This window comes from Gopherus evgoodei, chromosome 6, assembly GCF_007399415.2.
Source record: "Gopherus evgoodei ecotype Sinaloan lineage chromosome 6, rGopEvg1_v1.p, whole genome shotgun sequence".
Classification (NCBI taxonomy): Eukaryota; Metazoa; Chordata; order Testudines; family Testudinidae; genus Gopherus; species Gopherus evgoodei.
The window spans coordinates 30,961,250-30,987,500 of NC_044327.1; the positions used below are offsets into that span (position 1 = coordinate 30,961,250).

The 26,251-nt window shown below is 42.1% G+C and overlaps 1 protein-coding gene across 2 annotated transcripts in view; it reads left to right on the forward strand.

Moving 5' to 3' along the window:
• Positions 1 to 26,251, forward strand: part of SH3GL2 (SH3 domain containing GRB2 like 2, endophilin A1) — a 154,785-nt gene that overhangs the window by 118,292 nt on the left and 10,242 nt on the right. For both annotated transcript variants that reach the window (XM_030567832.1, XM_030567833.1), the window contains 5 exons: positions 2,715 to 2,787; positions 17,026 to 17,169; positions 19,390 to 19,523; positions 21,056 to 21,214; positions 25,752 to 25,855. In XM_030567832.1, coding sequence (XP_030423692.1) covers positions 2,715 to 2,787; positions 17,026 to 17,169; positions 19,390 to 19,523; positions 21,056 to 21,214; positions 25,752 to 25,855 — 614 coding nt within the window. The remainder of the gene's footprint in view (positions 1 to 2,714; positions 2,788 to 17,025; positions 17,170 to 19,389; positions 19,524 to 21,055; positions 21,215 to 25,751; positions 25,856 to 26,251) is intronic.

Here is a 26,251-nt window from a genome sequence, read left to right on the forward strand (position 1 = left end):
GTAGAGAAGTGGTGAACAGAGTGGCTAGAATAGGGATTGTGGGACACTTCTGGAGGCCGATCTGAGTGCATTAACAGACTGAGGTGTCAACACAGGCACGGCGGCGCTCCAGCAGGGGTGCATCAAATGTTATTCCACTCGCCAAAGTGGAGTACCAGGAGCGCTCTAGCCGTGGAGTCCGGGCGCTCTATGTGCCTTGCCAGTGTGGACGCATCGTGAGTTAGAGCACACAGGGCTTCTTTAATGTGCTTTAACTTGCAAGTGTAGCCATGCCTTAGTAATGTGAGGATGAGATTATTCTTCTTGAGACTGCTAAAGTGAAGGATTGGAGCAGAGAAAACTCCTCTCCTGTCTTTCTTCGTTATCCAAGATACCTGCTTCCAGCCCTTCAGTAAACACTGGAAGTATTCTGTCCCCTGATGCACAGTCCCTGCCTGCTTTACAGCCTCTGCTACTCAGCTCTTCAACACAGAGCCACTTCTGGGCTTGGTACCAGGAAGTTCAGCTACTCCTGTTACTCTGAGCCACCAGTTCCCTGCTGCCCCTTGCTACTGGGAGGGAGCCAGAGCTGGCAGATAATAAAGACAAGATAAAATGAGAGGGAGAGCAGGCAGAGGAAGCTGTGACTAGCTCATCTCAGGTGTTATTTTTTAAAATAAAAATGTACTGTTTGGAGAAATTCACTCCGCAGGACAGAAGATATACTGTAGGAGAAGCAGGGCCACCCAGGCGGGGGTCTAGGGTCTTTGGCGGCGGGGGGCCCCCGCTTCAACAGGAATTAGGTGGTGGGGAGTCCTTCCACTCCGGGACCCGCCGCCGAAGTGCCCCGAAAACCCACGGCAGGGGCTCCCCATCGCTGAATTACTGCGGAAGCGGGACCCGCCACCGAAGTGTGGGTCTTCGGGGCACTTCAGCGGTGGGTCCCAGAACAGAAGGGCCCCCTGCCACCGAATTACTGCCAAAGACCCGGCTGCACTTTGGTGGCGGGTCCCGCTTCGGCGGTAATTTGCCAGTGGGGGGCGGAAGGACCCCCCGCCAGCGAAGACGGGGAGCAGAAGAAGCTTCGGAGGCCCGGGCCCCGAGAGAGTTTTCCAGGGCCCCTGGGCCGAGTGAAGGATCCCACTCCAGGGGCCCCGAAAAACTCTCATGGGGGCCCCTGCGGGACCCGGTGCCTGGGGCAAATTGCCCCACTTGCCCCCCTCTCTGGGCAGCCCTGAGGAGAAGCTCACTGTAGAGAAGTACAACAAGGTAATTGCATAAGTGCAGCATGCACAATACATAATAGAGAGCCACAGATCAACGGAAGCAGACTAAGAGCAACATATTTCTCTTTGGACCAGATCTTTAGAGGTGTTGTGTAGCCCCTGGCAAGCGCTGAGTACCTGGAACACCCAAGGAAGTCAGTGGGTGTTAAGGATGCTCAGAATCAAATCCATCTGGCCCTTACAGATCTGGGATCTCAAACTGTTCTTTTCTTCTTGTTAAATAAATAAATTATAAAATAAATATTTCTTTAAACATATAAAATATAGTTACACACATTTTCCCCAATATAACTTTATTGAAAAGCTTATGGAGAAGATACAATTAGAAAATGCTCCCATCACATTAAAAACAATTGAGTTTTTTAAAAAAGAAAATGGGTTCAAGAACAGATATCAAAAAGGTACATGAGAACTCACCGACCCCAAAAATATGAGCAATTATAACAGAAAAGTTTACTATGAACCAAATTCAAATATATACTCTTGGAAACAAAGCCAGAGTCTCAACATAACTGTGAAGGTGAAAGCATGCTGGGGAGAGGTATTTCTGAGATGTTTTTCAGCGTGACCTATTGTTTGTTCTTTGTTGTGTTACAGGTGTATTTATAAAGTCAAAATAAATATATTGGTAGTTTGTGAATTGCTGCTTTTGTGAAAAGAAAGTGAGACTACTCAGGATAACTTCCTGCTCTTATCCAAAGAGCCACGAAAACCCAAGTGCATGGCAGACTTCTTACAGCAGCCAATATGTTGAGGTTATATTGCCGCTGCAGGACCTTTGCACAATAACACATTTCTGCCATCGTTCAAGTGAGAACATGTCAGCTGATTCTAAAAAAGGGCAGCATGTTTTTCTGGATTTATGTAATATGATGTCAGTTCATCTCCACAGGCAGATTGTTCAGCTGACTGTAAAATGAGGAGGGGTATCTGAGTCTGGCATCACTAGCTAGAAAAAAGAGGAATTTGGCTGGGAAGCCTGTGCAGGGTATGATGTCCTGGTGTGATAGCAGCTCGTCAATCAGGCTCTCTCAAGAGACCAACTGCAGGGAGCTAAGTGGTCAGACATAGAGAAACTAGTAGTCCAGCAGGGAGGTATGGATTACCATGGCCAGGTCTCCCTTGAAGAAAATGATCTCTTTTCTCCTTGTACCACTGCTCCGCACTCATTGCTGCTTAGGGTTTGAAATCTCCTTGGGAACCAGGGCCTACAAACATGTGGTTCTGCTCCAACTCAGAAGATGGCTTTTTTGTGCAATATAACAGTTCACCAGGTATGTTAGCTGATCATCACTCTGCCCAGCACCACTGCTGCACTTGTCACTCACCTTCCCCAACGAGAACCCTCAGGGGAATAAACCTAAGAAGAAAAATGAATTTTCTTCAAAATTTCACTTTTGTCTATCTTGTTTTTCTCTTCTTTTTATATTCTTCTCATTTTAACTTCAGAAAGTAGATGTCACCAGCAGGGCTGTGATGGAAATAATGACGAAGACAGTAGAATATCTTCAGCCCAACCCAGGTAATGAAACTTCTAAGTGAATCACAGAATGCTTTAAAGATATTTACCTTTTCTTGGTTGTTCTAGTTTAGAGGATACTTTGTCAGTAGCCTTTGCCACTGTAACTACTTAACTACCCTTCTCTTGGGAACTAGTTTTTTTTTTGTATATTCCGGTGGAGTATGTTTCAGTGTATCATGTGTATGTGTCTGTCTTGCACATACATGGCTTGATTCTGGTCTCAGTTATGCTGGTGTCAATTAGGATTAACACAAAGTTAATGGAGTTACGTTGGAGTGAAATACATTCAATGAGATCAGGTGGTATTGATGGTTTCTGTAGTACCAAGGCCAGCTGTGCCAATAATAACATCAGATTATTAAGAATTACAGCCATCCATATCAAATTATAAAGTATTGTTTTCTATACTTCCCAGTAGCCAGCAATTAATCAGTGTAGGGTACACTGAGAGTTAAAATGTGAGTGAAGAAGTAGTCTTGAATTTTCAGCTGAGCTTGGTGAAGTCTATCTCATGTGACCGTTCAAAGACCTTACAAAAATTACTTGTTTAACCGAGGTCATTTCCTAAAACCGATGAAATAGAGTTGCACTCAATACATTTCAGGATGCTTTGGCTAGTTGTTTAAGAAAGGAGGTTGCCCAGGAAGGTTAATCTGTTGTATCGATTTCATTGCAGATGCTTTCTCCTGGCTACTGCAGTGTCTGCGCATGAGATTTGATTATTATTAAATTCACTTATCCTCCACTCTCATGTTATGGGACAATGTAGAAAGTACAGACTGATTAATTTTTGCATCATGATCTTAAAAGTGAACTGAAAAGGTTTTGCTGAAAGTTAAAAACTTGATTATAAGATTCCAAAAAAGGAGATGATGATCATGCCTACCTCTTACAGAACATGTTTCATCAGTAAATCTCACAGTGCTTTATCCATAAATCATTTTCTCCTTTTTATAGATAGAAAAACTTAGGCACAGGGAGGGAAAGTAATTTGCTGAGAGTCATACAATGGTAAAGCTGGGACTAGAACCCATGTAACCTGAGTTATAATCTAATGCTACCCACTGAGTGAATGTTACTGTAAAGTATTTTAATAAAACTACCTTCCCAAAAAGAACCTGAGACTCCTACCTTGTGAGTAAAGCAAAGAATCCTGTGGCACCTTATAGACTAACGTCTGTTAGTCTATAAGGTGCCACAGGATTCTTTGCTGCTTTTACAGATCCAGACTAACACAGCTACCCCTCTGATATTTGATACCTTGTGAGTGGCATCAGAAATACTATGTGAGGGAAATCAAGATAGGGGTTTAGAATGAGAAAGTTATTTCAAGCCTGGGTTGACAGAGAAACCTGGAACTATACACTTCTACATTTTTCATTGTCCAGGGGACGTCTACACAGGGATTTAAAAAAACAGTGCTGGCCTAGGTCAGCTGATTCAGGCTCATGGGGCCAGACTCCAGGACTGAAAATCTGCTGTGTAGATGTTTGGGCTCAGGCTGGAGCCCAAGTTCTGGGACACTGCGAGGATGGAGGGTCCCAAAACTTGGGCTCCAATATCTATGACAATTTTTAGCCCCAGAGCCTAAGTTAGCTGGCCTGGGCCAGCTGTGGCCATGCTGCAGGTCTTTTGTTCCTGTGTAAAGGTATCCTTACAGCCTGATCCAAAGCCCAGTGAAGTCAGTAGAAAGACTTCCATTGAGACCGAAGGGTTTGTATCTCGGGCCCTTAGCAAGACAGCAAATACTTTAGGGTAATTTTTTGTTCATATACAGCACTCAGTATATTTGCGAGCAATGGCTACATATTATTTATCAACTTTTGGAATCTTGGAGATTTAAAACAAACAAATTTGAAAAGCCAAACCCTTTGAACTTTACCTTTAAATCAATCCACCTAACTCTTCCTTTCTTTCAAGACTGAATAATCCTAATTTTTGCCTCTCCTTTCATATGTAAACCATCTTTGTTGCTCTTATCTGGCTGTTTTCAATCTCAGTTATGGCTCAAATTTTCAAAGGAACCAAAGGGACTTCAGCACCCTGTTCCCATTGAAATTTGATGGGGTTCTGAGCACTATGAGAGAGAAAAGGGAGTGAGTGGAAGATGGCAGCAGGAGACCTGAAACCTGGTAGGCTTGCCTGATGAGCTAACCAGAGACACCTGGCGAGGGGAGAGAACCACAAGCAGCTAGTTCCTTTATAAGAGAGCTGAAGCAGTTGCTTGAGAGAGCTGACTCTGTAAGTCTACAGGGGAGTTAGCTCCAAGCAGGACAGTGGCAAGCCGAAACCCAGGTGGATCACCCCCTAAAAATTCACTGAAAAAAGGGAAAAGGCTAGATGAAGGAATCCTTTCACTCATCAGGCTCCGAGGTAAGAGCCATGCCTTGGACTTCGAGTTCTACTTTTGAGTTATCTGAATAAGCTCCTAAAGGGTGGTAATTGGGCAAGCAAGTGTGTGGGGTTTCTGTAAAAGGACATGGAAGAGGGAGAATAAAGGCAGAGCAGAGGCACCCAGCCACAAGAGGGGACAGGGGGTAGCCAGCACATCCACACATACCTAATTCACCCAGACTTCTTTGAAAATTCCAACTTGCATGTTTCTTAAATTCAGGTGAATGTAGCAGTGTCAAAGAAGTATTCCATTGCCACTGTAATGCCTTCAAACAAACTGCATTTTTTAAACAGACCTCACACATCCAGTTTCCTTTTCTGACTGCCACTGCATCCTGAGCAGACATCTCTATTGAGCTTCCCAGGATACGCCAAACTTTTCCACTGAAGTATTTCCTTTGGGCTTCATGACTCTTAAACCTTTTCCATCAGGCATTCCCGTAAGATCATACACAGCCACAGCAGTCTCCCAGTAACACCAATGACTTACTATAAGAAGAATTTGGCCAAGCCAGTACATATGAAAAGTTTGACTGTTTTTTGTCAACATGAGTTACCTTACACTCATCCAAGTTCAATTTAGTCTGGAAAGCTGTTGCTTAGCTTTCAGTGGGCTGTTTTAAAGCATATGTAAATACATGACAGGAATAAAATCAGAAGATGGAAGTCCCGAGAGAAAAGGTGGTCCATTGGTTAAGGCAATAGCTTGGTACTTGAGACACTTGGGTTCCAATCATTGCTTTGCCACAGATTTCCTGGGCAAATCATTTTGCCTTTCTGGGTATGTATACACAGCAATTATACACCTGTGGCTGCCCCAGGTCATCTGACTCAGGGTCGTGAGACTGGGTTGTAAAATTGCTGTATAGACATTCAGGCCCAAGTCTGGAACCCTGCGAGGGCGGGGAGTTCCCCAAAACTCGGGCTTCAGTCCAGGCCTGAATGACTCCACAGCAATTTTTAGTCCCACAAGTCTGAGCGAGCTCACCCAGGCCACCCATGGCTGTGCCACAGGTCTTTTATTCGAGTGTAGATGTACCCTTTGCTCCTCTGTTCCCAGACTAGTGTGCGAAGACCTGTTCTATCTATCTTAGATAAGATGGCAATGGAGGGCACATACATATCTGAGCACTGCATCATGGTTAATGTATTCATCTTCATAAAACACCCTGTAAGGTGTGGAAGTGCTATAAGTCCCATTTTATAAGCAGGGAATTGAGACCCAGAATGCCTAAGTGACTTGCCCAAAGTCATGCAGAAAATCTGTGGTGGAGCAGGGACTTGAACTCAGGTCCCCCAAGTCCTAGAGTGCCCTAGCCATTAGGCTATCCTTCCTCTCTCACATTACCCTGCTAAAAAGACTGCATCATGAAAGAACCTGGAGGCTGATTCTGATCTTGTATACATCAGTTGTAACTCCGCTGAAATCACCATGGAATAATTATGAACTCAGTGATGTTGCAGTAGTATAAAACCAGTTTGTGTGACATAAGACTCAGTCCCTGGGACTTGTTGCTTTCATTTGAATAAATATTATTTGAGGCATGTTGTGCAGTAATTATTTAACAGCTGAATGAGTTTGTGTGTCTGCAGAAGTGTATAGACATGTGCCGTAGCATAAAATAAAATAAAAGGCCATTAACCAGACAAATTTCTTATGAGGGTAGACGGCCAATTTTCATTCTCCTTCAGTGAGTGAGTATTAAGGTGCATATCTTCCTGTTTTGTGGATCTTACTTCTGCAAACGGGCAAATATGACCATTAACATATATAAACAGAAAAGGGAGAAACAAAATCAGATCTTACAAATGTGATTCTAGAAAATAGTTCAGGAAATACTTGCTGAATGGGAGCCTACATTGGTTATATTCTGGCCAAGATTCTCAGCATTGCAAATGATTTTGAGGTGCCTCAGTCTCTTGGGGTCCAACCTGAGTCATCTATAAAGGGCGGATTTGCAGAGGTCAGGTGTGTTATATCCTTGGGGGCAACAGTTTTAGGAAGAAATCACTGGAGACAGAGAGCTGTAAACCTTGAAGCAGTGATTTATTGCCATTCCAGAACTTATCCCCTAATAATCTAACTCATTTGCCATAGCAACACAAGATTCTATTACCACAACAACTAAATACAAAACAAGATGACCAGCACTTTCTGAAAAATCAGTCCCTTTAAAGATCTCTTGAGTTAAGCACTCAAAATTTGAAAAACCCCAAGTCGCTTCTGAAAATCTTTGCTCCGTATTTAAAAATACACACATGGCTGCTGCACCTTACAGGATTCCCTCCTCAGGCCCTGCTGCTGCACAGTGCTTTAGTAAGGCTCCAGGCTCGTGCAGGGTCTGCCAGCATGGAGCTCATTGTCAGATTGGGGCTACAGGCACTCAGAAGACTCAGATTTGGTGGAAGGATAGACTACTGCAGTGCTTCTTAACCTTTTTGATACCAGGGACAGGCTTGCTGCCTTCCTGTGCTGTTAGGGACATCTCAGGAACCCTGGTTCTGGACCACAGACTGGTCATTGAGAAACACTGGGCTAGTGTGACAGAATGGTCCATATGAGTGTTGCAATTGTTGACTTGCAGAGGTCAGACAGAAAGAACAGACAGCAGTTGCAAAAGGCAGGCAGCTTAACCAAGAGGAACCAAGGCAGAATCATAAAAATCTATTTTAAATATTATAGAGCTGGAACATTTGAGTCATATGTAATGTATCAATACTATATATGAATCCTGTAAGAATTCTATATGCTGTGTGAAACAGATCAATAATTGAACAGTGATGTAAAACATGTATAATTAATAGACAGCTAACATATTGTCATTACTTCTCTGACTGCCCCTACCCTGCCATGAGGCTTTCTGGAGAAAGCTGATTACTAGCAAGCCTACTAACAAAAGTAGTTATAGCTCTCAGGTGCTGCTATGCAGTGCAGTCTTCACTTGTGAATTCAATTCCCACTTTAGGCAGCTCCCCACACACATTTTTATTTCAACTTTATATATTCACAGAAGTCTCTTCCCCTTAGAAGAGGCAGAGGGGTTTGGAGTGGTCTCCCTGCTACCACCTTTCCTCCTTCCTGTTTTGTACAATGACACAGAAGTAGTCAGCAGGGGGTTGGCGTGTAGATGTCCTTGTACTATGACACAGGTGTGTGCTTGTGTTTCATGGTTCCTTTCCTCTGCCTCACACCGTGACACAGGCAGGAATCCTCCCACCGTAACACTAGGTGGGAAAGGCATAGCTGGTGGTTACAGCAGAGGTGAGGAGTTATGCCTGGGAGGGCCCTATCCCACTAGCAGCTGCATTTCTACATTTTTGGTAGTTCTCTGCTAGCAGCAGGGAGAGCTGCAAACACAACTCCTATGGTTATAGTCATAGCCTAAATAAATAACATCCCTAGCTCCTAGAAAGTCCAATCTGTGTGGCAGTCAGCACTGTCAGTTTTTACTTCACCATGCTGCCTGCTGCTGAGAGGTGAGCAACTGTGACTCTGACCGAAACTACTTTTGATTCAAACAAAAAACCTGCAGTTAACAAAGTAGATGGCTCTATTCTACTCACGTTTGAGTATTGACTCAAATTGTGCTGTGAGGAGAATAGGAAAGTTAGTTTCTTTATGAAGTGCTGACTTCTCTGTGGGGCTGGAAGCTGTTTCCATGCGAGCCACCGCAGTCTCAGAGGCTGCAGTCAACACATTTGAACAGCTGGGAATTGGAGGCTCACAATATTGCTATGAGATGGGGATTATTATTTATTATCCCCATTTCAGTGACTGGCCAGGGCCCTGTTCCTCCTCCTGCTGAATCAATTGCAAAACTCCCATTAATTTCAATGGGTGCAGGGTTGAGACCTGAGAGATTTGTGAAAGGGAGTAAGTGGAAAGACTGAGGGGAGAACTAGATACTGGACCTCTAGTCCTTGCTCCATGTAATAGAACATGAATGCAGTGTATAAACTAGAACTGGGAGTCCAGGGGCTGAGTTAACAGCAGACATTCAAGTACTTAAGAAGGATTCCAGGAGATAGTCTATTTCAGAGAGAGAGAGCTGAATGGTCTTCTGGCTGAGGTGGTGCAGTTAGGTCAGATAAATGTTTTAAGCAAAATCACTTTACATCTCACCTCTCCAGCCAAAAGAGCAGGTCGCTCTGTCTGCAGCACCCCTGCAGTGTCTGACCGAGAGAGACCAGGTAATGCAGCCAAGTGAGGGGAAAGCAACAGAGCAGAATTGCAGGCCCTTCAAGTTGAAGGAAGAGGGTGAAGATCCCTTGCCTGTGAATAGGGCAAATTATCTGTTTCCCAGTCTCTTCCCTCTCCTCAGGTCTTCACACTCTGAGTGGGAAAAGGAAGATGCAGGGCTGGCCAGCCCAGCCTGCAGAGAACTGGGAGAAGGGACGAGGGGCTAAAGCAGCTCTTTTTGCCCTACAGTGAGCTTATGTGGAGAAGAGACAATGTAATGAAGCTGTCCTGTATTGTTCAGCTAGCTGCCCTTCCTCATTGCAGTCACTGGCAGTGATGGGGAGGGAAAGAGACTCTGGCAATGAATTGGGGAAGGGAGCAGAGGCTTCTGGTAACTTCTTGTTCAGAGATAAGCAAGCCAAATGGGATCATGAGTGACTGAGCTCGATCTTTCAATCAGAAACCAAACGGTTGGTTTTTGAGCACAGTGGGGAACATGAGGGATTGCTGACAAGGCTCATGGAGGAGTGTGTGCCTCTTACATGCTAAACCAATACCAATCTTACTAGTCTGCAGACTGGAACTGGAATTGGAGTCTACAAAGCTAGGCCATAAATGATCTTTGATCACTTAGCAGGCATTATTTAAAAACTATTAAAAGAATAGAAGGCTGCCACTGAAAGACCTTTCAGAACGTACTTGCCAAACTTGAGAAAGTAGCCACTGATGGTGCAGTCATAAATGAGAGAGTAACTTAAACAACTCAAACCCGGTTCAAAGATTTCCAAAATAACCCATGAAATTAAGGGCTTGATTCTCCTTTCACTTACACCAGTGCAAATCAGTGACAACTCCACTGAAGTCAATGGAGTTATGCCAGTGTAAAACTAGCACGAGAGGAAAATTAGGCCCTGTGTTTTCACTTAATGACATACAGTTGTGTGCAAATACAGTGACTAGGAATGCTGCATCACTGGCGGTCTTCTAACTACTGGAAAATTACTTGAATCTGTGTGATACAGATTCCCTCTAATTTGATGAATCAAAGAATGTGACTGGCACAGTTTAATTGGAGATATTTGTGTGCAAGACCACGGCAGTAAGGAATTTGATGACACTGACACTGACGATGAAAACTGGAGAGAAGTATATTTATGAGTTTAAGCACTAAACCGAAAGCAATGCTAATTAACATGTTTTTTATGTCAGCTGATGGAGCACTGTTTATTACAGGGTCCAAAGCTTCATTGTTCATCATCATCAACAAGCACTCGGCAGAGAAAGCAATAAGGTTGATACATGTTATGGACATAGTGGTAAAATTGTTAGCTCCTTTCAAGCCTGAGGCATTCAACAGTGTGATCCAGATTCAGCCACAAGCTCCAGCTGCTCTACAGCTATCTGGCAGTGCAAAGGTAGTCATACACCCACCCAGCTTGGTTATAGTTGCTTTGCAAAGCAGAAGCATAAAGCAACTGGAGATAACAATGAATCTGGCCATGGCTTCATTGGAAGTCTGCTTGGTAAATAGAACAGGTTGAGAAAAAACATTTTTTTTCTCCCAGAATTTTTTTTAAAATTCCCCCAAATTTCCTCTTACAATTTTTTTTTGTTTGTTTTTTGATACGATACCACAAAAGTGCTAGCTTTCAGAAAACAAAACACAGGCTTATTGGGCTTTGTAAACAGAAACATTTCCTATTTGGCTTGGATTTTGATTTTCATTGAAAATCCAGAAGATTTCTAAGGAGACAAACATTTTCTGCACAAACTTGTTTTCTTCGATAAAATATTTTTTGTTGCGGGGGTGGGGAAGGGAAGATTGAGATGAAATACAGCTCTACTGATTAATATGATGCACCCTGAGGAGATCTGATTCTGCAGGCTGGGATGTGAGAGTTTAGCAAAGCTTGAGTTTGACACAGGTTTTTTTTTTTAAATTTGAAATTAAAAACTCTTTTACCTGGCATTGGTATATACTTGGGGAAGAAATGGGAAGTAGGACAAGCTTTTCATGATGGTATGATTAGCTTGATTTTGCATTACTGATCAGCCTTACTCGAAAGCTAATGAAGTCACACTCCAGGGAAAAGAAAGCATATTGTTAACAGAAGAGCAGTGAATTCGCTGAAAGGGAAGTTGGGTTTGAGGATAGCACAAATGAAAAAAAAATCATTACAGAACTGCCTAACCATGAAAATAACCTAACAGGAGATTGAAGGGGACAAAAAATGAATAGGATGAAAGTCCAGAGTTGAATGTGGCTAACTTAAAAAGTAAGCAGAAGGAATGTGACATCAGATATAAAGAGTGAGAAATTGAAGCCGCTGGCAATGTTTGTTTTAAACTCCTATTATGGCCGTTTTAAAAACTGATTGTTGTTCTTATTTATATATTTCAGTGTTGTGAGCTCTCTGCCAAAGTGAATGAGATATGGAGAACTGGTCTGTACACACTGGAAAATTACATTGTGTTAGAATTCAATGTTAAACACTGTGCAGACACAGACTGTGTTTGTGTTTAGTATCATGTCAGCAGGTTGTGAAATGTAGGAACGTGGATCCCCTCACTTGGTATATAATCAATTTCTTAATCTGCAGATCCAGGGTCCAAATTGCAGGTGACATGTTTTTGATCACAATGGTCCTTTCTGGCTTCATAATTGTATGAATTAATTAATGTATTTGTCATGCTTGCTTTCCTCTGTTGTTCATCTATTTGTCCCCTTCCCCTACTCTCCTTTTCATCTCCACATTTCATTATTCTTGTGATAAATGAAGAGGGGGAGTAGCTCCCTTTTGTGAACACCCAGCCAGCCAATTAGCTGTAAAAGGGTTAAAAAAGCCCATTGGTAAAAGGAAGGGAGTAAGCACCTGACCAAAAGAGCCAATGGGAGGGCTAAAACTTTTTAAAATTGGGGAAAAAATTTTCCCATTATCCATGGTGGTTCTCTGGAGAGAGGAGACACAGAGCAGCAATGCTATAAGCAGCTTTAAGCCAGCTATGAGATCATACTTAGAGACTACTCATTTGAAACCCCAGATATATAAGTAGATCAGAAAATGTCTAGAAAGACGCAATTAGGTTTATCTCTGTTTATTTCTTATTGGTGTGTGGACTCCTCTGTGCTAATCTCAAGTGCTTTTGTTTTGCTTGTAACCTTGAAACTGGACCTTGGTTATTCTTCGTGTTTAATTTTTTTAAGTATTTTTTTAAATCTAGCAAAAGCCTAAGTTCCAGATGTACCATATATACTCGTTCATAAGCTGAATATTTTTGATAAAAAAGTGACGCATCAAAGAGTGGGAGTCGACTTATAAATGGGTCTGCACCAAAATTTGATGATTTTAAACTCTATGGAATCATTGAATTGAATATGTAATACAGGGATCAGCAACCTTTGGCACACGGCCCACCAGGGTAAGCACCCTGGCAGGCCGGGCCAGTTTGTTTACCTGCCGCATCCGCAGGTTCAGCGGATTGCGGCTCCCACCGGCCACGGTTCATAGCTCCAGGCCAATGGGGGCAGTGGGAAGCAGCATGAGCCAAGGGATGTGCTGGCCACCACTTCCCACTGCCCCCATTGGCCTGGAGCGGCGAACCACGGCCAGTGGGAGCTGCGATAGGCTGAACCTGCAGACACGGCAGGTAAACAAACCGGCCCAGCCCACCAGAGTGCTTACCCTGGTGGGCCAAATGCCAAAGGTTACTGATCCTTGATCTAATACATTGTAGTTTTGTTTACCTGGAGTGTCTGCAGGCATGGAGCCCCTCAGCTCCCTGTGGTCACCATTTGCCATTTTCAGCCAATGGCAAACAGCGGCCACAGGGAGCTGAGGGGCTCCATGCCTGCAGACGCTCCAAGTAAACAAAATGTCCCAACCCACCAGCGACTCACCCTGATGGGCCGGGAGCCAAAGTTTTGCAGCCCCTGAAATATAGGGTCTGCTTATGAAAGGGTCATACAGTTTTTGCTATTTTTACCTATCCATTTTGGAGGGTCGGCTTATAAACGAACGGGCTAATGAACGAGTATATATGGAATTTTTGTTGTTGTTGTTTTTAATAAAATTTATCTTTTTTAAGAACAGGATTGGATTTTTGGTGTCCTAAGAGGTTTGTGCATATTTGTTTAATTAGCTGCTGGCAACAGCTGATTTCCTTTGTTTTCTTCCCAGCTCTTCCCTGGAGGGGTGAGGGTGTGAAAGAACTTGAGAGTACCTCACGGGGAGGAATTCCCAAGAACTCCTTCCTGGGTCCAAAGGGGTTTTTTGCACTTGGGTGGTGGCAGCATCTACCCATGCAAGCTCAGAGAGAAACTATAATCTTGGGAGTTAATACAAACCTGGAATGGTCAGTATTAATTTTTAGAATCCTTGCAGGCCCCCACCTTCTGCACTCGAAGTGCCAGACTGGGGAATGAGCCTTGACAATTCTCTTCTCTGCTTTTGATCCCCCTCCCACCGCCTTCCTATCTGGCCAGAGTGTGCCCCCTCCTTTTATTTATTGTCTTCTATTTTTCTCCTTTTCCTGTTTCTCTCTACTTTTCATTCTTAAAAAACATTTCCCTTGTCTCCCGTTTAAATACAACTTACTGCCTCCTCTTTGTCTTTCTCTTCACCGTTCCCTCTCTCTGCTATTTGTACTTTTTCTTTCCTCATGCTCCAATATTTTCTCTTATTTTTTACCCCAACCCCTTGTTCTGTTTTCTCCATTATGCTCCGTTGTCAGAGCCCTCATCTCTTTTCTTTCCCATAATTCCCCAGCTTCTTTTTTTCTCCTCACCCATCTCAGGATTATTAGCCAGGGGGTAACATGAGGGCTAGCAGCCTGCCTTTTTTTTTTAACCCTGGCATATTTAGGACCTGATTCAAAGCCCTTTGAAGACAACAAGAATCTTTTCATTGACTTCAATGGACTTTGGATCAGGCTCTAAGATAATAAAGTGTCATACATCTTCCAACCCAACAATAGAAGAGGAATACTCCCTTTTGCAGCACAGAGGTGGAGTGTGCTGCTGACATCTCATTAAAATTGAGTCTCTCTCATTGGATTGTCAGTTTGTTGCCTGTAGTTCTATAGCATCAAAAATTCAGAATAGTATGGTCCAGTGGCACTTTTGGGTAGTGAGAAGACTCTTACAAAAACATACACTATGCTAAAAATATGCTACTCTTTCATAATGTTCTGCACAGGCAAAATATGTATTTAGACAATTTCCTGGTTTTAGCACATAAAAGCCACAATGTGAAAAGCAGCAGCAGCAGTCTCCAGATCTTCATTCATAGTATTTCAACTAAGAGTGAATTAAGCCAAGAGTAAAATACTTCTTGGATCCATTGTGCTTATATACTCCTGTGGTGTCCAAATACTGAATAATCTTGCATCTGTGCTGCAATACTGATGCACAACAGGAAGGATTACAGATGGCATATCATCCTTAATTTTGAATTGCCTTTGCTCTTCTAAATTTAAATCAGATCAGACTCACAGAAATATTTAAATGTATGTTTGTTTTGTGGTTTAAATTTTTCCTATTGTGCAATGATTTACAATGGTACACTTGCTTATTTATTGTAGTTGACAAAATTAAAAATAGAATAAAATATTGGAAATATAATATAAAATTAGAAATACAGTACAGTGCACCCTCAGTAAATTCACAGATGACACTAAACTGTGGGGGAGAGGTAGATATGCCAGATGGTAGGGATAGGGTCTAGAGTGAGCTAGACAAATTGGAGGATTCGGCCAAAAGAAATCTGATGAGGTTCAACAAGGACAAGTGCAGAGTCCTTCACTTAGGACGGAAGAATCCCATGCATCGCTACAGGCTAGGGACTGACTGGCTAAGCAGCAGTTCTGCAGAAAAGGACCTGGGATTACAGTGGATGAGATGCTGGATACAATTCAGCAGTGTGCCCTTGTTACCAAGAAGGCTAACAGCATATTGGGCTGCATTAGTAGGAGCATTGCCAGCAGATCAATGGAAGTGATTATTCCCCTCTATTCAGCACTGGTGAGGCCACATCTGGAGTATTGTGTCTAGTTTTGGGTCCCCCACTACAGAAAGGATGTGGACAAATTGGAGAGAGTCCAGTGGAGGGCAACGAAAATGATTAGGGGGCTGGGGCACATGACTTATGAAGAGAGGCTGAGAGAACTGGGGTTATTTAATCTGTGGAAGAGAAGAGTGAGGGGGGGATTTGATAGCAGCCTTCAACTACTATCCCCTGAAGAGGGGTTCCAAAGAGGTGGAATTCGGCTGTTTTCATTGGTGGCAGATGACAGAACAAGGAGCAATGGTCTCAAATTGCAGTGGGGGAGGTCTAGGCTGGATATTAGGAAACACTATTTAACTAGGAGGGTGGTGAAGCACTGGAATGGGTTAGCTAGGGAGGTGGTAGAATCTCCATCCTTAGAGGTTTTTAAGGCCCAGCTTGACAAAGCCCTGGCTGGGATGATTTGGTTGGTGTTGCTCCTGCGTTGAGCCGGGGGTTGGACTAGATGACCTAAGGACTCTTCCAACTCTAATCGTCTATGATTCTATGAAAGCACACTGTATATGCCATTCACAAACTCTTTCTGCAGTGGCAGCATTCACCACACAATATGGGCTATTGAATTAGTTCATTTCTTCATCTTTGTTTTTGTTTTTATCAATTCTGATAGTCCAGGTGTCTTTTTAGATAATCATTGTTTTTTGGTGAGGGAGTTTTTTGCATTGGTGTATTGAAGAGAACATATGAGCTGCAACACAATTTCTTTTTTTATATCAACCCAGGCATCTTCCCAAAATCCTAGTAAAAATAACAAGGGGATTGCAGGCTTTTATATGCCCAAATTTTCTGAGCTAATATTTGATATGTTTTATATTCAATAAATAAAAAAAGACAAATATTACATCTAGGAAATATGGAGGACCAGACTCTGGACCCTACTGCATCATCTTTGGTCATCCACTGGTGCAAAGCTGCGGCAGTGATGGCTTAACTGGCTATCTAAGGATTTCCCAAAACATAGTGGTTTCTGTGCCCCCTCTTCTCCACCACAACTGCAGTATAGGGCATATGACTAGGAATATGGGAGTGTGGCAGAGGAGTTAGTATACCATGCTGGTCCCCAGCTGCTGTACCAGCCTAGATTGTACCTTGAGACTGGATTGTTGCTCAGTGACCTGAAGACTGGGAGAATGTAAATGGGTTAGAGCTTCCTTCATTTTCCACTCCCTGAGCTGCAATGGGTATCAGTGACTAGTCCCTAGACTGTTCCTGGGGCTTTTTTTTGTTCTCTTGAAATCCAGGGCTATTTTGATATGGACTTCATAGGGAGCAGTATAAGGTCTCCACTCTGAACATTCCAGGTCAAATTAAGGCACCTATGATGTCAATGGCAAAATTCCTGTTGATATCAGTGAGGCCAGGATTTCACCCCTTCTCTCCAAAAATGTGCTGAACATTGACAGTGAATTTTCAATTTATCTGACATACATGTTCAACAGCAACTTCTACTGTACTTTGAATATGTTACTTAGTAATTTTTTTTTTTTGAGAACACAAGGGAGCTCTCCTGTACTCTACCTATTGCAGTTTAAGATACAATACTTATAACGTCTATACCCCATTTACTGCTCTTCTGTAACTCTGTTATTGGTCTGCTCGCAGCTTCCAGAGCTAAACTCAACATGATCAACACAATGTCAAAAATTCGAGGGCAGGAAAAAGGACCCGGCTACCCACAGGCTGAGGCCTTATTGGCAGAAGCTATGCTGAAATTCGGAAGAGAACTTGGAGATGAATGCAACTTTGGTAATGTGGTTTCTTCCCTTTGAATTATGCGAGTATATTAGTGCTTGTGTAGAGTAAGAGCTTTGGAGAACAGCCTGCAATAAATGCAAAGCCCAGATACTGTCAGACTGTTCAATTCCCAGCAGGCCTATGTCAATCAAGATGATGTAGATCCAGTATCTTCCCAGGATGGGAAGTGGAGATTGTTTTCTGACTGGTGAAAGCCACGCCATTTTCATTTGGGGTGATATCTAGATAGACTTTATACCACCTTACTGTGTACATTGTGATGATGTATTCTAACCAAAAGAGTAGAATGGTCAGAAGTGATACTATTATAGGGAGTTCATACCCTCCTACAGTCATGCTAAAAGCTCTCCTGTCCTCAGACTCCTTACAGGAGGATGTCACTACCTTCACTGCAGATATGGAATAAAGGCTAACAACAAATAAAAATCCAATGGACAATGATGAGTTGAAAATGTTAATTCCTCTCACTCTACCTGGTCTTTCTGCTGCATGAACTCTACATTTTAGGGTACTAGTCCACACTCATTTCTCATTCGTTATGCATCAAAACTCCCATTGAAGCCACTGGGAGTTTTGTTGGGTAAGGAATATTGAAGTTACGTTTCAACAGTGGAGGTCATCTTCAGCCTAATCAGTGAGATCACATCTACAACAGGTTCTTGTTGTGTCTCCATAACCCATTTGTGTGGAGCTCTGTGCAGACAGTTTTACACTAGTAGGTTGCTTGAACAATAGCTCAAAAACTCTCTTCTATTCTAAGCTTTAATAAAATTCTATTCCTGGCATGAAGACATCTACAGAAGAAAAGGTGCCTTCTGGTTTGGTTTAATCCTCCTAGACCCAAATTACTTACTTATTAATTTAGCAGCCCTGGACTGATTCTGCTGAACAGTGCTTTGTTTTTTTTTTAAATCAATTCTCTCTCACGTGATAAATTTCAAACATCTTTTTAACAAATTGGCTTAATAAAGTGTAATCTGAACAAATTCCTGTGTAATCCTGATGATCATGCTGGCAAAAGACAGCATGGCTATACCATAGGTTCCTACCTAGTAATGCTGCTTCTAGGTATTAGTCATCATTCCTTTGGATGCCTACGGCAGGCTCTCTGGTTATACAATATGTTGGTGAGGCCCTCTGTTTGGGAGACCAAACTAATGACTGGGATTCGTTGTTAGGCGGGCTTACTTTTTTTGGCGGGCAGGTCTTAAGTTTCATAAGCAGCTTATTTAAAATTGGACTCTTTTCCTCCATTCCAAGTCTCAAAGCAGGCTTGGATTCTCTGCTACTGCTTCATGGGACAGATAAGAAGAGTAGTTTTTGTGAACCACAATTGTGGGGGAGGTTCAAAAACACTGGGGCCAGATCTTGCCTATGTTTGGTGGCTATACTGGGGGGGGTGCAATGAACATCATTTCTCCCAGCAGTAGAGCTGGATTCCTACCTAGCAGCTGAGGTACTTGGAGATGGGCTAAACTACATCACCTGCTGAATACACTAGACTTCAGTTAAATTTTGAAACTGAGGATTTTAAATTTAATATATAGTTATTGAATTAATGGTAAAAATCAATAATATAGCCAGTACATGGGGATACCCTGTGCTTTTAATATTCATTTTATTTTGCACTTTCCTTCAAATCTGTATTTTCAGAGCACTGAACAATTTTTTTATTGGGCTGTGAGTAATTATAGAAGTTGTTTCTGGAGGTTTTGTCACTAGGAATATCGTAAATTACAGGATATATAGTCAGTTTGTCAGTTTGATGTTTCTGATAAAATGCTCAGCAGTGAGATTGCTAATGATTTTGACACGTAAATGGCCAGAGTCAACATATCCCATTTAAAATTACTAGGGCTGGTCAGACCTCTGACAGAATGACTGTTTCACAAAATCTGCAGCCTACAAAAGACAACCCTGCATCAAGTGTAGATGGTTTATCTCTGGCAGGTTTTCTTTTACCACTATATGGGCCTTTGATTTTAAAAAAAGCTTGGATTCTGAAGTACAGTTCAATTTCTGTAGCAGCAAAACTGTGGCATCAATTGTGGCCTTCCCACAATGTCTCATATTTTTCTCCTATGTATTTAAAACTGAAGATTCAATTTTATTTTTAACTGAGGTCTGTGTCTCAGCTCTGTTCTGTATTAATTCAGAACCACATCCCACTATTTGTATTTAAGGTAAACTAGACACACTCTTCTGTTCCAGGCCCAGCCTTGGGTGATGTTGGGGAAGCGATGAGAGAACTTTCTGAAGTCAAAGATTCTTTGGACATTGAAGTGAAGCAGAACTTCATAGATCCCCTGCAGAATCTCCATGATAAAGATCTGAGAGAAATACAGGTATTGCCAGAGATGAAGTTGCATGATTTTGGAAAGCCAAATAAACACCCTGTATATTTTCAAAACTCTTTCTTTAGCTGTGAGGCTCAAGGTCTTTGTAAATCCCTAAAAGGCCTCATTTTTTCCTCTTTGAATAATGAAAGTCAGATCAATTTCCTTCCATTCAGTGGCTTTTTAAAATGATCAGGAGCAAAATGCCAACATTATTTTTAGTGACAAACCACATTGTCTGCCTTGAAAAATCCATTATTGTGCAGGCCTGTATTCTAATTCTAGCATAAAAAAATCACTTGCAGATTATAAGTGGTTTTCTAGTGTGCATTTAAATAATTTAGGTCAGTGTTAGTGGTGGCTTACCTTAGATCCAGATTTTGAATAGCTGCCTCTGAATTTGCACTTCCAGTTCTATATGCCTGGTGATTTGCACCCACAAACTCCCCAGAATTTGAAACACAATCATCATTTGTGTGTGCAAATTAGGTAGTTAGCCAGCTACTTTATTTACATGTGCCAATGCTGTGTATGCACACATTTGTTTTTTGCTGGTGCAAGTGACATCACACACATGCTTGTCGGTATAAATTTGTGTCACAATTCTGCAAACCCCTGCATATGTGAGTAACTTCACACGTGCATTCAATGACACTTCCCGGGATAAAGTTAAGTGTAGGTGTAAGTGTAGAATTGAGGCCTCAGAAGGGGACCTTGATGTTTTAAAAGTTTGGCACTCAATGTTTGCTGAGTGAATCATGTCAGATCACAAATTATTTCTTGTATTTCGGTAATGAAAACCTAAAATACTCATTCTTTAGTGCTTTACTTAGTCCCTGAGCCAGCAGTGGCATTTGTAATAATAGGACTGGAAGAGACCTCAAAATACCACCTAGTCCAGTCCCCTGCACTTATGGCAGAACTAAGTATTATCTAGACCATTCCTGACAGGTGTTTCTCTAACCTGCTCTCTTAAAAAAAAAAAAAAAAAAAAAAGCTTTAGTGAACCTAATATGGAATTTGCTAACTAAATACAGTGACAGCAGTGATGTTTGGTAAGTTAATAAATCATTCAGAAATTAAGATGCATTGCTAATCTTGTGAGAACTGCAAAAATTATCCCCTTAGTTGTACTGGGAAAGAAAACTAGAATGTAAGGAAAACATTGTTCCTAACCTCCTGGGGAATATGCACAATATGCAGATATTTCTAGATTATAAATAAAACTATAAATTACTATCAACTCTCATGTATCTAGGTGTCACGGCAATTTGCCATTGTGTTCTCTTTCTGTAAAACACTCTGTGATGGAGCTGCTTTGATGTTTTGACACAAAATGCCATGGTGCTCCCTTTGAAGTGTAAACCTACCTCACTTTTCTGTGCTCCTTTACTCCCATAAACCTGTGATGTATAGTAGCTTGGCAGCATATATTTCCAACCTCTGTTGATTGACTGAATGTAGTGGACTTAAAGCAAAGAAAGAGGAGTTGGGAAACTGTTTCCATCATATACACACTATTTCCCTTTCATATTTTTCAGCACCACCTGAAGAAAATGGAAGGTCGACGCCTGGACTTCGATTACAAAAAGAAAAGACAAGGCAGGCTCCCTGATGAGGAGCTACGCCAAGCTCTGGAGAAATTTGATGAATCCAAAGAAATAGCTGAGTCAAGCATGTATAACCTTCTGGAGATGGATGTGAGGAAATCCCTTATTTATGTTTTGAACTGAGTTTTGAAATGAGAGGAAGAATGGTCCAGTGGTGAGGGCACTAGACTCATAGACTCTAGGACTGGAAGGGACCTCGAGAGGTCATCGAGTCCAGTCCCCTGCCCTCATGGCAGGACCAAATACTGTCTAGACCCTCCCTAACAGACATTTATCTAACCTACTCTTAAATATCTCCAGAGATGGAGATTCCACAACTTCCCTAGGCAATCTATTCCAGTGTTTAACTACCCTGACAGTTAGGAACTTTTTCCTAATGTCCAACCTAAATCTCCCTTGCTGCAGTTTAAGCCCATTTCTTCTTGTTCTATCACTGGAGGCTAAGGTGAACAAGTTTTCTCCCTCCTCCTGATGACACCCTTTTAGATACCTGAAAACTGCTATCATGTCCCCTCTCAGTCTTCTCTTTTCCAAACTAAACAAACCCAATTCCTTCAGCCTTCCTTCATAGGTCATGTTCTCAAGACCTTTAATCATTCTTGTTGCTCTTCTCTGGACCCTCTCCAGTTTCTCCACATCTTTCTTGAAATGCGGTGCCCAGAACTGGACACAAGACTCCAGTTGAGGCCTAACCAGCGCAGAGTAAAGCGGAAGAATGACTTCTCGTGTCTTGTTTACAACACACCTGTTAATGCATCCCAGAATCACGTTTGCTTTTTTTGCAACAGTATCACACTGTTGACTCATATTAAGCTTGTGGTCTACTATGACCCCTAGATCTCTTTCTGCCATACTCCTTCCTAGACAGTCTCTTCCCATTCTGTATGTGTGAAACTGATTGTTCCTTCCTAAGTGGAGCACTTTGCATTTATCTTTATTGAACTTCATCCTGTTTACCTCAGACCATTTCTCCAATTTGTCCAGATCATTTTGAATTTTGACCCTTTCCTCCAAAGCAGTTGCAATCCCTCCCAGTTTGGTATCGTCCGCAAACTTAATAAGCGTACTTTCTATGCCAACATCTAAATCGTTGATGAAGATATTGAACAGAGCCGGTCCCAAAACAGACCCCTGCGGAACCCCACTTGTTATACCTTTTCAGCAGGATTGGGAGCCATTAATAACTACTCTCTGAGTACGGTTATCCAGCTAGTTATGCACCCACCTTATAGTAGCCCATCTAAATTGTATTTGCCTAGTTTATCAATAAGGATATCATGCGAGACCGTATCAAATGCCTTACTAAAGTCTAGGTATATCACATCCACCGCTTCTCCCTTATCCACAAGGCTCGTTATCCTATCAAAGAATGTTATCAGATTAGTTTGACACGATTTGTTCTTTACAAATCCATGCTGGCTATTCCCTATCACCTTACCACCTTCCAAGTGTTTGCAGATGATTTCTTTAATTACCTGCTCCATTATCTTCCCTGGCACAGAAGTTAAACTAACTGGTCTGTAGTTTCCTGGGTTGTTTTTATTTCCCTTTTTATAGATGGGCACTATATTTGCCCCCTTCCAGTCTTCTGAAATATCCCCCGTCTCCCATGATTTCCCAAAGATAATAGCTAGAGGCTCAGATACCTCCTCTATTAACTCCTTGAGTATTCTAGGATGCATTTCATCAGGCCCTGGTGACTTGCAGGCATCTAACTTTTCTAAGTGATTTTTTACTTGTTCTTTTTTTATTTTATCTTCTAAACTTCCCCTCTTCCCGTAAGCATTCACTATACTAGACATTCCTTCAGACTTCTCAGTGAAGACCGAAACAAAGAAGTCATTAAGCATCTCTGCCATTTCCAAGTCTCTCGTTACTTTTTCCCCCTCCTCACTGAGCAGTGGGCCCACCCTGTCCTTGGTCTTTCTCTTGCTTCTAATGTATTGATAAAAAGTCTTCTTGTTTCCCTTTATTCCCATAGCTAGTTTGAGCTCATTTTGTGCCTTTGCCTTTCTAATCTTGCCTCTGCATTCCTGTGTTATTTGCCTATATTCGTCCTTTGTGATCTGACCTAGTTTCCATTTTTTATATGACGCCTTTTTATTTTGCAGGTCACGCAAGATCTCGTGGTTAAACCAAGGTGGTCTTTTGCCACATTTTCTATCTTTCCTAACCATCGGAATAGCTTGCTTTTGGGCCCTTAATAGCGTCCCTTTGAAAAACTGCCAACTCTCCTCAGTTGTTTTTCCCCTCAATCTTGATTCCCATGGGACCTTACCTACCAGCTCTCTGAGCTTACCAAAATCCGCCTTCCAGAAATCCATTGTCTCTATTTTGCTGTACTACCTTCTACCCTTCCTTAGAATTGCAAACTCTATGATTTCATGATCACTTTCACCCAAGCTTCCTTCTACTTTCAAATTCTCAACAAGTTCCTCCCTATTTGTTAAAATCAAGTCTAGAACAGCTTCCCCCCTAGTAGCTTTTTCAACTTTCTGAAATAAAAAGTTGTCTGCAATGCAGTCCAGGAACTTATTGGATAGTCTGTGCCCCGCGGTGTTATTTTCCCAATATATATCTGGATAGTTGAAGTCCCCCATCACCACCAAATCTTGGGCTTTGGATGATTTTGTTAGTTGTTTGAAAAAAGCCTCATCCACCTCTTCCACCTGATTAGGTGGCCTGTAATAGACTCCCAGCATGACATCACCTGTGTTTTTGCCCCTTTTAGCCTAACCCATAGACTCTCAACACTTCCATCTCCTATGTCCATCTCCACCTCAGTCCAGTTGTGTACATTTTTAATATATAAGGCAACACCTCCTCCCTTTTTCCCCTGTCTATCCTTCCTGAGCAAACTATACCCATCCACACCAACATTCCAGTCGTGTGTATTATCCCACCATGTTTCAATAATGCCAACAATGTCATAGTTGTATTTATTTATTAGCACTTCCAGTTCTTCCTGCTTATTACCCATACTTCTTGCATTTGTATATAGGCATCTAAGATACTGGTTTGATCTTGCCTCCCAGCTTTGCCCTGACCCTCCTTTCTCTCTGCCATTATAACCCATGCTCCTCCTGTTTCCAACCCATCTCCCAGGTCTTGTTCCCCACTTACCTGTGGGGTTTGCTCACCTGTCCCCGTCGAACCTAGTTTAAAGCCCTCCTTACTAGGTTAGCCAGTCTGTGAACAAATAAGGCCTTTCCCCTCCTTGAAAGACTGACTTCAAGTCCCTGCTCTACCACAGACTTCCTGTGTGACTTCGATCTTTCAGCCTTTCTGTTGCTCAGTTCCTCATCTGTAAAATGGGAATAATAGCACTTTCCTACCTCAGAGGGGATTATGAGAGACTCAGATGTCTTGCTAAAGGGGACGATATAAATACCTGAGAGAGAGAAATTATTCCACTGTTAATATTGCATTCTCACTAATAGTTTAAGGTTATTTATGGCAAAAGAAAGTATCTCCATGATCAGAATTATATAAGTGCTTGTCCACAAGTCATGATTTCCCATAAACTCTGGTACATGACTATTCAAACGTGGCATGGCAATGTAACTTCTGCTTATAGAATAGCTGAGACTTGAGCACTATGCTGGAAAAATGAGCAGCATTAACTGAAACCAAAGACATTGGGGTCTCTTTTCCCTTCATAAATAAGGTTGAAAACTGCAAAATCGAAAGAAGACAACGGTACTCCTCCTTTTGGAGGAAGGAATTCCTCTACACTACAATCTATTCTATTTCATTTCTATGCACTTGAATCTACAGATTCAATGTTTCAAGTGAAATAGATAAATGAGTGGAATTATTTAGATTTAAATTTCATACCCACTCTAAGGCCTCTGTATACTGTTAGAGCAGTGGAAAGGGGCCTTAAACTATGTATATAAAAATAAATATAGCTGTCTTGGAGTGCATACAAGTGAAAGGAGTAACTGCACAATACAATCTGGATTTTTTTTTTATTATTTCACCAATTTTTCCATCCATCCCCAAATGGCTAGTTTGTTTTGACCTAGATCGTACCATTTTGACACTGTCAAGAAGTTCTGTGGGGAGTCATGTTGCCCCAGAGGGAGCACTGGGAGGCGTTGGTTCTCTGTAAGGAAGAGACAATGAGTGCACTTCCACTACCTACACCCCATTTTGAGGGGCACTTTACTCTTTCCCTACGTGGCCAGCCAGCTCTACTGGCCTGTGCCTAAGGAAAGCAGAACCATGGCCCTTGTCATCCTGCATGCCTCAAACTCAGGCTACACAATATGAGGGAAGGTTCCTTCTGCCTTCCCTCCTTATTGCCCTTTTCTCATTCTTCTGTACACAGAATTCTCAGAATGAGTTGGGTCTTGAGGCCAAGCCCACGGAGGTGATCAGTTGAGAAAGAGCTGTAGCTGCAGCCCCCATATATGTGGTCTAGTGACCTAACCATGTGCAGTAACAAATAGATAAGCCAAGCTTAACTGGTCCCTAATTATTATCTGACTTATAAAGAGCAGGCAAGATTGCAGAGAGAAAGGTACCTCTGCGGTGTCAGAGCAGTAATGTTCCATGGAAGCTGTTTGAACGCTGCTGCTCAACAGTATTGAACTAAGACTTGATTTTTCATGTTGATCCTTAGATTGAACAAGTGAGTCAGCTTTCTGCTCTTGTAGAAGCCCAGCTGAAGTACCACAGACAGGCAACCCAGATCCTACAGCAAGTTACTGCCAAGTTGGAAGAGAGGTAACATTCACTTCTCATCAGACTCTGGAATTTACTCTTCTTCTGTACAAAGGCAAAATATGTGCTGGATGTAAGACATTTAAAAGATCTTTTTCCATTTTATAATCATAACAGTGCTGTCCTCTAAGGCAGTTATAAGTCTAGGTTCATGTTGGCTGGAGACATTAGCAAGTAAAATTATGCACTTTTATTCAAGTGCTCCTGACTTATGCCCCAATTCAGGAAAAAAAACCTCTCCTTTTCAGTAAAGCATGTGCTTAACTGAAAGCATGCGCTTACATCCAGTTGAAGCGATGGGAGTTAAGCATATGTTTAAGTGCTTTGCTGGATGGATGGACTTAATTTGCTTTCAGGAATCAGAGCCTTGGCATGTATCAATTTTTGCATTGGCTTTCT